Source organism: Rhinoderma darwinii, chromosome 2 (genome assembly GCF_050947455.1).
Source record: "Rhinoderma darwinii isolate aRhiDar2 chromosome 2, aRhiDar2.hap1, whole genome shotgun sequence".
Classification (NCBI taxonomy): Eukaryota; Metazoa; Chordata; class Amphibia; order Anura; family Rhinodermatidae; genus Rhinoderma; species Rhinoderma darwinii.
The window spans coordinates 206,406,097-206,421,386 of record NC_134688.1 but is presented as its reverse complement, the minus strand read 5'-3'; the positions used below and the strand labels follow the sequence as shown (position 1 = coordinate 206,421,386).

At 43.0% G+C, this 15,290-nt stretch overlaps 1 protein-coding gene across 1 annotated transcript in view; it reads right to left on the bottom strand.

The window, feature by feature from the left end:
• Positions 1–1,239: 1,239 nt before the first annotated feature.
• PRPS2 (phosphoribosyl pyrophosphate synthetase 2) overlaps positions 1,240–15,290 on the bottom strand; it is a 97,152-nt gene continuing 83,101 nt past the window's right edge. The window contains exons 6-7 of the mRNA XM_075852759.1: positions 4,726–4,885; positions 1,240–3,780 (exon numbers count right to left, since the gene is read on the bottom strand). Coding sequence (XP_075708874.1) covers positions 3,688–3,780; positions 4,726–4,885 — 253 coding nt within the window. The 3' untranslated portion in view covers positions 1,240–3,687. The remainder of the gene's footprint in view (positions 3,781–4,725; positions 4,886–15,290) is intronic.

Sequence of the window (15,290 nt, the reverse complement as noted above, 5' to 3'; positions counted from 1 at the left end):
CTTTTTAATAGCACCATTTTTGGGTACATATAATTTTTATATTAACTTTTATTAACCTTTCTGGGGGGGGGGGGGGGGGGGGTTATAAAAAAAAAACTGAAATTCCGCCATTGTTCTATGCGTTTTTAAATTGACGCCGTTCACTATGCGACGTAAATAACATGTTACCTTTATTCTATGGGTCGGTACGATTACGGCGATACCACATATGTAGAGGTTTTTTTATGTTTTACGACTTTTGCACAATAAAAACACTTTTGAACTAAAATTATTTGCTTTTGCATCGTCGCTTTCCAAGAGCCGTAATTTTTTTATTTTTCCATCAATGTAGTGATTTTTTGGGCTTGTTTTCTGCGGGACAAGACGTAGTTTTGAATGGTACTGTTTTGGGGTACATGGGACTTATTGATTCATTTTTATTATGACTTTTGGGGGGGCAATGGAAAAAAATTGCAATTTCGCCAGTTTTTTTTTACGGTGTTCATTTGCGGTTTAAATTACATATTAACTTTATTAATGGAGTCATTACGGTCGCGGCGATACCACACATGTGTACTTTTTTTTTTTTTACACTTTATGGAAAAAAATGGATTTTTTTACTGTACATTTTATTAATAATCTTTATTTCACATTGGTGACTTATTTCATTAGTCCCACTAGGGGACTTTACTGTGCGATGTTCCGATCGCTGCTATAATGCTCTGGTATACTTCGTATACCAGAGCATTATTGCCTGTCAGTGTAAATCTGACAGGCAATCTGTTAGGACGTGCCTCCGGCGCGTCCTAACAGGCATATGTCCAGGGCAGACCTGGGGGCTTTTATCAGGCCCCCGGCTGCCATGACACCCCATTGGAGACCCGCGATTGCATTCGCGGGCCGCCGATGGGTGACAGAGGGAGCGCACTCCCTCTGTAAACAAAGTTAAATGCCGCGGTCGCTATTGACGGCGGCATTTAACGGGTTAAACGGCCGCGATCAAAGTAAACTTCGATCACGGGCGTTGGAGCAGGAGCTCAGCTGTCATCAGACAGCCGAGCCCCGGCTCCTGCCTGCACTTGAGACCCGTGCAGGACTTAGACTAGGCTGACGTGAAAAGGCGTCAGCCTAGCCTAAAGCCCATTAGTGAATCACGTGAAAAGGCGTATTAGTGGTCACTAAGGGGTTAACTATACTAAGATAAAATGGTAAAATTAAGTCACAGTAAAACACAAATAAAAGAAGACACAAATAACGTGGTCCACATACAACTTACAATTTATTGATGTTTAAGCAAAAATATTATTCTGAACTGAATTGTATAAGAGACCTAGATGAAAGAAAAAAACCACAAACATTAAAAAAACAAAAAACAAACCAGAGGTAATGTATCATGCAGCGCTGACTTGATTCCGCTTTGGTACGATACATTTTCTAGTATACTAAGTGAGCAATGAAAAGATTACAACTCCTCCCCAGAACTATTTTGCCATCGTATGTCAGACGCATTGTCAGTACAAAGCATTATCAAATTGACACTAATAGAAAAACGCATCTTACTTGAGGAAAATATTGCTTTTCTTAAATTAACAAATCAGCATCAGAAGATGCAATAAGAAGAGTGAATGTGTCAAAAATACATGGTATCCGAGCAGTAAACAGTAGTTATATACACTGGAAACAAATGACAACCATCTTCTGATAACATGTTCCATCCTCACTTGCCTGCAACATTTTTACATCAAACATGGAACATGCCCAATTTCAGATTTTGTGTCTCCCAGGCGATTTAGAAGAGATCACTATTATGGTCAATGAGATCCTTGCAGGAACCTGCACGGCTAAAATGTATTAAGCATTCAGTGAACACAGGTATATATTGCATCAGGTGTGAATAGATGTTTAACAAAAATAACAGCACTGGAAAAAGGGGACATGTGGGATTTACACAAAAGCTTTGCGAAAACTTAAAGACCTGCCATTTTTTTAAACCACATACCTTTCATTTTTCCTGCCATCCACCTGATTCCAGAGCAGTGCCCCCCCCCCCTCGTTTTGACACCAAATATGCTAATTGTCAGTGAAGGTACAGAGAGGAGGAGACCTCATCGCTCTTCAATAGGTGTGGTCTCCGGCACACCTGTGATGCTGTCTAATAAGAGCGGACAGCCTAACAGATGCAGAAGATTAAATAAATCTCGCAAGGTACGTGGTTTAAAAAAAAATATATAAAACACACGACAGGTCCTCTTTAAAAGCCTAATGCCTCAATAAAATGTAATTGGGTTGAACTTGGCAAGCTAAAAAAAAAAGTAAGAGTTTAACCTGCATGTTTTCCACAGACCCAATGTGTCATAATGCCTCTGTGCACACTGGCAGCTTTGCCCCCCACCGTTACCAGTCCATTGTTACCCATTACTCAGTTGTCATCAAAACCACTTTACCAGCTTCTATTGTGTGATAAACACATTATGAACTGTGTTATATGCAATATTTAAATAAATGTTCAATTGGTAATGTTCTCTTCACCACTATGCTGTAAAAAAAAATGTAACCGACATATGGTAGATAAAAGAACGTAGCCAAAAATGCCAGTGAACATTTTGCCAACCTACTACCAGAATAGACGGAAGGCCAACCTTCCTTCACTTTAACCACCACATACAAGGACATGATCAGAAAGATTACCTTTAAACATCTTCAGATATGTTGTAAGATGTCATGTATATTGCAGTCTCATTAGTTTACCTGTCAACATAACTTATAGAAATGTCTATGGCATGACCAAGGGGGAAGTATCAATAGATGAGTAGCACCCCATGTGCCCTCTGTTCCAACAATTAATAGGGATCTTTGGCTCATAGATCCTCAGTCAGAATAGGTTTAAATGATAAGCTGCCAGATGTGAAATCGGTTTTACACAATAGACTGGTGCTCCACTGCGACATTTGCAGGGATTACATTATGGTCAGATTATTTGTTGCAACTTTTTTTTCACATAGGGAAACATTGAAGTTGTGCGTGAGACCAAATTTTGCAGTGGAGTCCAGGCCTTATAAGCGTCCATCCATAATGTGGCTCTCCAAAGTGCTTGGAAGCAATGATTTAGAGCACAGATCAGTAAAACTTCATCTTAAATAATCTCTGCTATTTTCTCCACAAGCGTTAGATTTTCTTAATTACTTTGAATAGGATTTAGAATAAAGTTAAACATGAGTACTCTACCAGACTGGGTGGTTTTTATAGTAAAGACAATCCAGTTACTATATTTCTGCCAATATTAAGAGCTGCATACGGTACAAAATAGGATTTAGATTTTCCTACTGTTCCCAACAACTCAACACCCCAAAGCTTTTTACTGGAAAAGGTAACATTCAGAGTGTCAAAACTAGCCGGCAATATTCACCGATAAATCTTGTGCAAGTACACAAGCATAAATGTATCCAAAACATCCACAAAGATTTTATTAAATATAAAACAAAAAAGGTATGACCAGTTTGAACCCAGGGGTTTGTTTCAGCACTGCCATAGGGAGAAAGTGGTCAAAATACTATCTTCTTTCTAAGCCACACACTTCCAAAGATGGGCAGAAAAGTACGGTTTCTTTAAAATGCTAACAGGCATTTTATTACCTGGCTTTTGGTTTAATCTGCTTATATAAAAAAAAAAAAAAATCAGAAGAGGATTGTTGCATGCAAGTAACATAGTTTATAATGGGACATGGCTGAAGAGATATGACACAGATTCGCCGTTATGAGTCCTTCTAATCGCCTCTGCTAAAATCATGGATATGTCAATGACCTAACAAAAAGAAAAGAAAAAAATGTTAGTAAAGTTCATGTTCCGATTAGACTTTTAGTGACTTGACTATTACGCGACAGTACAGCTTCTACAGCAATTGTGGAACTTAGGGAAGTAAACATAACACCCTCCTAAGCAGCTCTCCGGCATGCTCCCACATGGCTTCTGCACAACGAAGAGGACCAGAAAGGACCTTGACCATTCAGGCAGCTGGTGACAAGCATCCTGCCCAATCACAACTAGACTTTTAGCATATAGGTAGAACGACAGATCAAGGCACATTTTTTTTCATGACACCTCTGTCCTGGCACAGTTAGAGGCACCAGATGAATGTAGTGCAAAAATGTAAAACTTGTATTGTGATTTTTGCTACCATGAGGCCTTATTCACACGAACGTGTTATACGTCCGTGATTTTCACGCACGTCGCACGGGCCTATGTTAGTGAATGGGGCCGTTCAGTGATTTTTATGCAGTGTATGTGCGGTGCGTAGAACTCACAACATGTCCTATACTTGCCCGTGTTTCACGCAGCACGCACCCATTGAAGTCAATGGGTGCGTGCAAATTGCGCACGGCACACGGAAGCACTTCCGGGTGACGCGCGTGATTCGCACTACAGCTGGTAAAGAAGAGACGGGAAACAAAATCCCCTCCTTTACTGTGTCGTCACATAAAAAGGGAGTGTCATAATGATGCCGGCTGCATGAAAATCTCGCAGCCACGCACCATATACATGTCATACTGAACATTTGCGCGCGCAAAACTGACACGTTCGTGTGACTAAGGCCTCAAGAGGACACTAAACGTTTATATGCAAACAGACTCCTTACGTCCGTTGTCGAAGAAATCATTTTTTCTGCATCTGGTTAACCCCACACTGTCCACAACTTAGTCTTTAGTCAGGGAGATCAAATACTGCATTTTCTGACTGTTAATAAGGTACCTGGATCTTTGAGCAGTGCTTCATCTTATCTTCTTGAGGGATTGTGTTGGTTACCACCACAGCTTCAAACGCTGCATTATTGATCCGAGAAATTGCAGGTCCAGAGAAAATGCCATGCGTTAAAATGGCATAAACTTTAGTGGCACCAGCCGAGAGCAACCTTTTAAAAGGAAAGCACACAGCTACGTTACTAAATATATTACCCATGTTCTTAAGTAAATAGAGCAGGCTAAAATATTGTTGACTGTGCTAATGATTCCGTCAAAACAAATCGACCCCGTCCACAACGGTGACAAACGGAAACCATTCGCAAAGTATCAGTCACCATTGTGAACAATGGTGATGCAAACAGAAGCTGTGATTTCCGTTTGCCTTTCCATTGAGGGGTTCTCCTGACGGAAAGCTTCAACGGAAAGACAACACTGATGTGAACAAGCCCTTATAAAACGTAATCTGTTTGAACAAAAAAAAAGAAAAAAACATTTGCTATAATAAAAGCATGTTTACTACAGTCATAAGTACGTGAACACCCCAACTATTTTGAGGATTTGAACATTAGTAAGAGCCAAGAATTACATAAAATCATACATCCTGCAATGTAATCTCCATAGATACATTAGACTCTGTTCACACCTCCTTAGCTCCATTAGGCATCACTTGCTCTTTGGTATTGTAGTCAGCAAAAAAATAAACGATACCTAATGGAGACATGACGGATCCATTATAAGTCAATGGAGTAAACCACACACATCCATCATGGCTCCTGTAAAGAACGGAAATAATGACGCAAGTGTAAACAAAGCCTTAGCTGTGGATTGGATAATGCTGAAGAGCTCAACAGTTACATAAAACCTCCACATTTTTTTTTCCCCTCCAGCATTTTAAAAAGTAGTAAGTAGTGTTGGTGGCTTTTTTTATTTTGTGTCATTTTCTACAGGTGTCTTTCCATACGGCGGTATGGAAATACCTAGATGCCACGCATCCCAAAAAGGCTACATAAACGCCACAACCAAAACCACTTTGGGGAGATTTATTTAGACTGGTGTTTAAGAATGAAATGGAGTAACATGGGATAAATTTATTAAGAAACAAACCTGCCGCAGCTTTGCCTGTCCAGAAAAGACAATCTACGGCAGTTATGAGTTAGCCTAGGTCTCCGCTATAATTTATTATAGTACATGTATTGATCTAAAAGTGGTACATCCCCCTTCACCTAATCCCCACCCACTTTAAGAGCGATGAGGCAACGGAGAAGCAAGAAGGTTGAAATGACAGGTTACAGCGAGATTACACTTGCTCTGCTGTAAGTACCCAAACAAACGTTAAATAAGTGCAGGGATTGTGAATAGACATCCCGTCCTGTCTGGAAGGAATGTCTAGTCACTGTCTAACCACTTCAGTAACGTTAATATGTCAGTATAAGACAGCACATCGTGAACAACCCAGTGTCACTATGCGCTGACTAAATGAATGGAGAAGTGCATGACACTGATTGGTCAGCGCCACACACTCCTCTGTACAACGCCCACTTGGTCTAAAGTAAAAACACGCCCAGTTGTGCATTAAGAAGCTAATTAGAATAAATCTAAAATCACTCCTAATGTGGTGAATAGATGGTTTTTCTAAATAAAAAGCACTGCTGTCACTTACATTATAGCGCCCATCTCCTTATGTAGGAGATAGGGCACTTATAATGTGGTGACAGCCTCTTTAATAAACTTTCTAAATGCAGTTGTGAATACTTTAAGGGGTCTAGTTTCTAAAATGAACTGAACTGGAACCTAAAAATAAATAAATAAATAGAGGCAATTCTTCGCTTCTTAAATGTAATGAGCAGTGCCCACCTCGAGATGACCCCAGTTTTGACAGTTTGTATAAACGGAGACCCTTATTAGACCATTTCAGTGCCCGGTTTTGCCAAGCATACAACACGAGAATTGTATTTCTATTGATGAGTCCTTGGTACATTTTAATGGGAGGCTTCAATTCCGCCAGTACCTGCCGAGTAAGAGGGCAAGGTATGGCGTGAAGATGTATAAGCTGTGCGAGAGTGCATCGGGGTAGATGTACAAATTTAGGATATATGAAGGGAAGGACACCAGTATTCAGCCCCCAGAATGCCCCCCCCCCCCTTACTGGGAGTTAAAGCAAAAATTGTGTTGGATTTGGTGCACCCACTGCTGGACCAGGGTTACCACTTCTATCTGGATAATTTTTATACCAGCACCCCACTCTTGAAGTGCCTCGCTTCCAGAAGTACTGTGGCATGCGGCACGGCTAGAAGAAACCTGAGGCCTCCCTAAGACACTCAGAAGGGGGGAGCAGGGCACATTCTAGCAGCAACATATTGTGTGTCAAGTACAAGGACGAGATATGTCCTTGTATTGACAATACATGGCCACACCAGTACTCGTGTACCAGTACAGAGACCCCCAAACCAGACTGTATCCTGTACTACAATAGGTACATTGGAGGGGTGGACTTGTCAGATCATGTCCTGAAGCCCTACAGCGCCATGCGGTGTGGTATAAGAAGCTGGCCGTGTACATCATACAGATGGCATTGTACAATGCGTACATGGTACATCGATGTACAGGCCAGAGGGGAACTTTCCTGGAATTTCAAGAGGTGGTTATCAACCTAATCTTTAGGTACCAGGAAGGGGGGCACCCAGTACTTCTGAAAGAGAGGCCACACGCATTGTACCAGGGCAACACTTTCTAGGAGAAGTTCCCCAAACTGGCAAGAAGGGAAAAAGTCAAAAGAGGTGCAAAGTCTGCTATAAGACGGGGATAAGGAAGGACACAATATATCAGTGACACGTGTCCCGAAAAACCAGGGCTCTGTATGAAAATGTTTTAACATTTATCATACATCCCTTGATTTTTAATTTACCCCAGTTTTACTTACCCTGATGCACTAAGCACAGCTTATCCCCCTCATCTTTCCCTTCTGAGCCCTGCTGTGTGCCCAGGCAGCTGTTAACAGCCACATGTAGGTTATTGCCATACCCGTGAGAACCCACATTACAGTTTATGGGGTGTATGTCTCCGGTCAAAATGCTCACTGCATCTCTAGATGAATGCCTTAAGGGTGTAGTTTTTAAAACGGGGTCACTTCTTGGGGGTTTCAACTGCACTGATACCTCAGGGGCTTCTGCATACATGACTTCACACCAGAAAATCCCCAGTAGGCCAAATGGTGGTCTTTTGCCGTTTGGGCCCATGGGAGGGCTCAGAAGGAGTTTATCACTACATATGGGGTATTGCCACACTCAGGACAAATTGGGCAACAAAGTGTGGTATTTTATTCCTTGTGAAAATAAGAAATCGAGCCAAAACGACATCTTATTGGAAAAAATAAATAAAAAAAATGTGTTTTTTTTTTAAAATTCCCAGACCAATTCAATCAAATTCTGTGAAAAGACTATGGGGTCTAAATGGTCACAACAACCATAAATGAATTCATTGAGGGGTGTAGTTACCAAAATGGGGACACTTGGGGGATTCTTACTGTTTTAGAACCTCAACACCTCTCCAAACCTGGCATGCTGCCTATAATATAATCTAAAAAAAAAAAAAAATGGGGGCCCCAAAATGCACTAGGTCCTTCTTTGCTTCTGAGGCCCGTGTTTTGGTCCACGAGCACACTAGAGCCACATGTGGGACATTTCTAAAAACTGCAGAATCTGGACAATACATATTTAGTAGTGTTTCTCTGGTAAAACCTCCTGTGTTACAGAAAAAAAAAATAAAAAAAAATTAAATTCAACAAGAAAAATGAAATTTGCAAATTTCACCTCCACTTTGCTTTAATTCCTGTGACATGCCTAAACTGTTAAAAAAAAAAAAAAAAAACTTTCTAAATGCTGTTTTGAATAATTTGAGGGGTCTAGTTTTTAAAAAGGTGTTATGGGGGTTTCTAATTTATAGGCCCCTCAAAGCCACTTCAGAACTGAACAGATACCTTAACCCCTTAAGGACCCAGCCACTTTTGGACAGCCTCATTTTTTTAAATCTGACATGTGTCACTTTATGTGGTAATAACTCTGGAATGCTTTTACCTATCCAAGCGATTGAGACTTTTCTCGTGACATATTGTACTTCATGCTAGTGAAAAAATTTGGTAGATAAATTCAATATTTATTTGTGGAAAACACCAAAGTTTAGATAAAATTTGCAAAAATTAGCATTTTTCTAAATTCAAATGCATCTGCTTGTAAGACAGATAGTAATACCACACAATAGTCACTAGTTACCATTTCCCATATGTGTACTTTATGTTTGCATAATTTTTTGAACATCCTTTTATTTTTCTAGGACGTTACAAGGCTTAGAACTTTTGCAGCAATTTCTCATATTTTCAAGAAAATTTGAAAAGGCTATTTTTTTAGGGAACAGTTCAGATCTGAAGTAGCTTTAAGGGCCTTATATATTAGGAACCCCCACAAATCACCCCATTTTAAAAACTGCACCCCTTAAAGTATTCAAAATAGCATTTAGAAAGTTTCTCAACCCTTTATGCGTGTCACAGGAATTAAAGCAAAGTGGAAGGGAAATTTGCAAATTTCATTTTTTTTTTTTTTGCAGAAATTCAATTTTAATCCATTTTCCCTGTAATACCGAAGGTTTTTACAAGAGAAACACAATTGAATATTTATTGCCCTGATTCTGCAGTTTTTAGAAATATCCCACATGTGGCCCTAGTGTGGTACTGGACTGAAACAAAGGCCCCAGAAGCAAAGGAGCACCTAGAGGATTTTTTGGCCTTCCTTTTCTTAAATTATATTTTAGGCACCATGTCAGGTTAGAAGAAGTCTTGTGGTGCAAAAAAAAAAAAAGAAACCCCCCAAAAGTGACTCCATTTGGGAAACTACACCCCTAGAGGAATTCATCTAGGGGGTGTCGTGATCATTTTGACCACACAGGTGTTTCATAGATTTCATTAGAATTGGGCAGTGAAAATGAAAAATGACATTATTTTTCAATAAGATGTAGCTTTACCTCAGAATATTTTATTTTTTTCAACAAATAAATGAGGAAAAGCACCCCAACATTTGTAAAGCGACTGATCCAGAGTACGGAAATACCCCATATGTGGTAATAAACCACTGTATGAATACACATCAGGGCTCAGAAGGGAAGGAACGCCATTTAGCTTTTGGAGCGCTGATTTTGCTGGTTTGATTTCTCTGCACCATGTCGCATTTGTAAAGCTCCTAAAGGTACCAGTACAGTGTTAACCCCCCAAAAGTGACTCCATTTGGGAAACTACACCCCTAGAGGAATTAATCTAGGGGTGTAGTGAGCATTTTGACCCCCCCAGGTGTTTCATAGATTTCATTAGAATTGTGCAGTAAAATTTACATTTGTTTCCACCAAGATGTAGCTTTAGGTCAAAATGTTTCATCTTCTCATCAAATAAAGGAGAAAAAGCACCATAACATTTTGTAAAGCAACTTTTTCAGAGTACGGAAATACCCCATATGTGGTAATAAACCACTGTATGAATACACATCAGGGCTCAGAAGGGAAGGAGCGACATTTAGCTTCTGGAGAGCAGATTTTGCTGGATTAATTTCTCAGCACCATGTCTCAATTGTAAAGCTCCCAAGGTACTAGTACAGTGTTAACCCCCCCAAAAGTGACTCCATTTGGGAAACTACACCCCTAGAGGAATACATCTAGGGGTGTCGTGATCATTTTGACCCCCCCAGGTGTTTCATAGATTATTGAATTGGGCAGTAAAAATTACATTTTGTTCCACTAAGACGTAGCTTTAGGTCAAAATGTTTCATTTTCTCATCAAATAAAGGAGAAAAAGCACAGTAACATTTGCAAAGCAACTTCTCCAGAGTACGGCAATAGTGGTAATAAACCACTGTATGAATACACATCAGGGATCAGAAGGGAAGGAGCGCCATTTGGCGAGCAGATTTTGCTGGATTAGTTTTTCTGCACTATGTCGCTTTTGCAAAGCCCCTTGGGTACCAGTACAGTGGAAACTACCCAAAAGTGACTCCATTTGGCAAACTATACCCATTGAGGAATTCATCTAGGGGGGTAGTGAGCATTTTGACCCCACAGGTGTCTCAGATTTTATTACAAATGGGCAGTGAAAATGAAAAATTACATTATTTTCCAATAACACGAAGCATTAGTTCAAAATTTTTCATTTTCTCAACAAATAAGAGAAAAAGCACCATAACATTTGTAAAGCAACTTCTCCAGAGTACGGAAATACCCCACACGTGGTCATAAACTGCTATTTGGACACACAGCAACACTCTAAGGGGGGATTCACACGAGCGTAATTTGGCAGCGTGTAGGGCGCGTGGTTTTCGCGCGGCACGCAATGCCCTATAGAAGTCTATGGGGCAGTACACACAGTCCATGTATTTTGCGCAGCGTTTGTTCGCTGCGCAAAATACGCGACAGGTTCAATAACTGCGTATTTCACGCATCACGCACCCATTGAAGTCAATGGGTGCGTGAAAACCAGGCAGGTCGCACGGAAGCACTTCCGTGCGAACAGCGCACGAGCTGTCAAAAGGATGAATGGAAACAGAAAAGCACCACGTGCTTTTCTGTTTCCAAGCATCCAAACGGAGTGTCTTTGCGAGGCGCGAACCCCGACAACCGAAGCTAACTTCACCGGGTTCGGCCAAACTCGTTTTGGCCGAAGCCGGCCAAAAAATTTCCGGTCCGCGACGTCGGGAGACATTCACTGTGCATGGTGCTGAAAGAGTTAAACTGTTTCAGCACTATGGACAGTGACTTGCGATCCCAAAATACATGAACCTGTAAAAAAACCCGAAGTTCTAACTTACCGATTACTCCTGTCTCCTTCCTGCAGTCCGACCTCCCGGGATGACACTTCAGTTCAAGTGACAGCTCCAGCCAATAACAGGCCAAGCACAGGCTGCAGCCAATCACAGGCTGCAGCGGTCACTTGGACTGCCGTGTCATCCAGGGAGGTGGGGCCCGATGTCAAGAGAGGCGCGTCACCAAGGACGCGTCACCAAGGCAACGGCCGGGAAGTTCTCGGTAAGTAGGAACTTTATCTTTTTTTTTTACAGGTTTTTCGCTGTTGTGTTCGGCATTCACTGTCGAGGGTGCTGAAAGATTTAGCTCTTTCAGCACCTTGGACAGTGACGGGCGTCGACAAGCCTCATCTCTATGATGCCGGCTGCGCGAAAATCACGCAGCCGCGCATCAGACACGCATGACACACGCAGCTGTCAAATGGTTTTTGCGCTCGCAAAACGCCGCGTTGTTTGCACGCGCAAAAACGCAACGTTCGTGTGAATCTGCCCTAAAGGGAAGGAGCGCCATTTAGTATTTGGAGTGGAGATTTTACAAGATTAGTTTTTTGACAGCATGTTGCATTGAGCTATAGTACCAGTACAGTGGTACTCCCAAAAAATTACCCCATTTTGGAAACTAGATCCCTCAAAGAATTTATCTAGGGGTGTAGTGAGCATTTTGACCGCACAAGTGTTTTGCAAAAATGAGTAAACAATAGATGTTGCAGATTGAAAATTGCTGTTTTCCACAGATATGCGATTTCAGTGCCCAATGTGTTGTGCCCAGCTTGTACCACCGTAGACACACATCCCATAAATTGTTAAGCGGGTTCTCCAGAATACAGTAATACCCCATATGTGGTCATAAATTTCTGTTTGGGTACACTGCCAGGCTCAGTTGGACCACAATTTGGCTTTTGAAGAGCAGATTTTGCTTGGTGTATTAGTGGTATTTCAGCTTATAATGTGGGGGCATATGTAAGCTGGGCAGAGTACATATGTAAGCTGGGCGGAGTACATATGTAAGCTGGGCGGAGTACATATGTAAGCTGGGCGGAGTACATATGTAAGCTGGGCGGAGTACATATGTAAGCTGGGCGGAGTACATATGTAAGCTGGGCGGAGTACATATGTAAGCTGGGCGGAGTACATATGTAAGCTGGGCGGAGTACATATGTAAGCTGGGCGGAGTACATATGTAAGCTGGGCGGAGTACATATGTAAGCTGGGCGGAGTACATATGTAAGCTGGGCGGAGTACATATGTAAGCTGGGCGGAGTACATATGTAAGCTGGGCGGAGTACATATGTAAGCTGGGCGGAGTACATATGTAAGCTGGGCGGAGTACATATGTAAGCTGGGCGGAGTACATATGTAAGCTGGGCGGAGTACATATGTAAGCTGGGCGGAGTACATATGTAAGCTGGGCGGAGTACATATGTAAGCTGGGCGGAGTACATATGTAAGCTGGGCGGAGTACATATGTAAGCTGGGCGGAGTACATATGTAAGCTGGGCGGAGTACATATGTAAGCTGGGCGGAGTACATATGTAAGCTGGGCGGAGTACATATGTAAGCTGGGCGGAGTACATATGTAAGCTGGGCGGAGTACATATGTAAGCTGGGCGGAGTACATATGTAAGCTGGGCGGAGTACATATGTAAGCTGGGCGGAGTACATATGTAAGCTGGGCGGAGTACATATGTAAGCTGGGCGGAGTACATATGTAAGCTGGGCGGAGTACATATGTAAGCTGGGCGGAGTACATATGTAAGCTGGGCGGAGTACATATGTAAGCTGGGCGGAGTACATATGTAAGCTGGGCGGAGTACATATGTAAGCTGGGCGGAGTACATATGTAAGCTGGGCGGAGTACATATGTAAGCTGGGCGGAGTACATATGTAAGCTGGGCGGAGTACATATGTAAGCTGGGCGGAGTACATATGTAAGCTGGGCGGAGTACATATGTAAGCTGGGCGGAGTACATATGTAAGCTGGGCGGAGTACATATGTAAGCTGGGCGGAGTACATATGTAAGCTGGGCGGAGTACATATGTAAGCTGGGCGGAGTACATATGTAAGCTGGGCGGAGTACATATGTAAGCTGGGCGGAGTACATATGTAAGCTGGGCGGAGTACATATGTAAGCTGGGCGGAGTACATATGTAAGCTGGGCGGAGTACATATGTAAGCTGGGCGGAGTACATATGTAAGCTGGGCGGAGTACATATGTAAGCTGGGCGGAGTACATATGTAAGCTGGGCGGAGTACATATGTAAGCTGGGCGGAGTACATATGTAAGCTGGGCGGAGTACATATGTAAGCTGGGCGGAGTACATATGTAAGCTGGGCGGAGTACATATGTAAGCTGGGCGGAGTACATATGTAAGCTGGGCGGAGTACATATGTAAGCTGGGCGGAGTACATATGTAAGCTGGGCGGAGCACATATGTAAGCTGGGCGGAGCACATATGTAAGCTGGGCGGAGCACATATGTAAGCTGGGCGGAGCACATATGTAAGCTGGGCGGAGCACATCAGGGCATATGTAAGCTGGGCGGAGCACATCAGGGCATATGTAAGCTGGGCGGAGCACATCAGGGCATATGTAAGCTGGGCGGAGCACATCAGGGCATATGTAAGCTGGGCGGAGCACATCAGGGCATATGTAAGCTGGGCGGAGCACATCAGGGCATATGTAAGCTGGGCGGAGCACATCAGGGCATATGTAAGCTGGGCGGAGCACATCAGGGCATATGTAAGCTGGGCGGAGTACATCAGGGCATATGTAAGCTGGGCGGAGTACATCAGGGCATATGTAAGCTGGGCGGAGTACATCAGGGCATATGTAAGCTGGGCGGAGTACATCAGGGCATATGTAAGCTGGGCGGAGTACATCAGGGCATATGTAAGCTGGGCGGAGTACATCAGGGCATATGTAAGCTGGGCGGAGTACGTCAGGGCATATGTAAGCTGGGCGGAGTACGTCAGGGCATATGTAAGCTGGGCGGAGTACGTCAGGGCATATGTAAGCTGGGCGGAGTACGTCAGGGCATATGTAAGCTGGGCGGAGTACGTCAGGGCATATGTAAGCTGGGCGGAGTACGTCAGGGCATATGTAAGCTGGGCGGAGTACGTCAGGGCATATGTAAGCTGGGCGGAGTACGTCAGGGCATATGTAAGCTGGGCGGAGTACGTCAGGGCATATGTAAGCTGGGCGGAGTACGTCAGGGCATATGTAAGCTGGGCGGAGTACGTCAGGGCATATGTAAGCTGGGCGGAGTACGTCAGGGCATATGTAAGCTGGGCGGAGTACGTCAGGGCATATGTAAGCTGGGCGGAGTACGTCAGGGCATATGTAAGCTGGGCGGAGTACGTCAGGGCATATGTAAGCTGGGCGGAGTACGTCAGGGCATATGTAAGCTGGGCGGAGTACGTCAGGGCATATGTAAGCTGGGCGGAGTACATCAGGGTATATGTAAGATGGGCGGAGTACATCAGGACATAATAGGATGATGTAATAATGGGGTGAATGAATAATCCATGGATTGGTGTGGTCGCTTTGAACCAATCCTTTATGCACAGGCCGGGTTATTGGGTAATATACAAAATATCTGCGCTCCAGTATTGCCTAATCTTTGACTTCTTCATTAGCCCTATAAGCCGCACAAGGCCCTAAAGTTTCCTCATCTCCGCTGCATCTACAGGGTCCACCTGTGGGGTCCAGCAAATGACGATGTGGATATTTAGTGAAATTCTA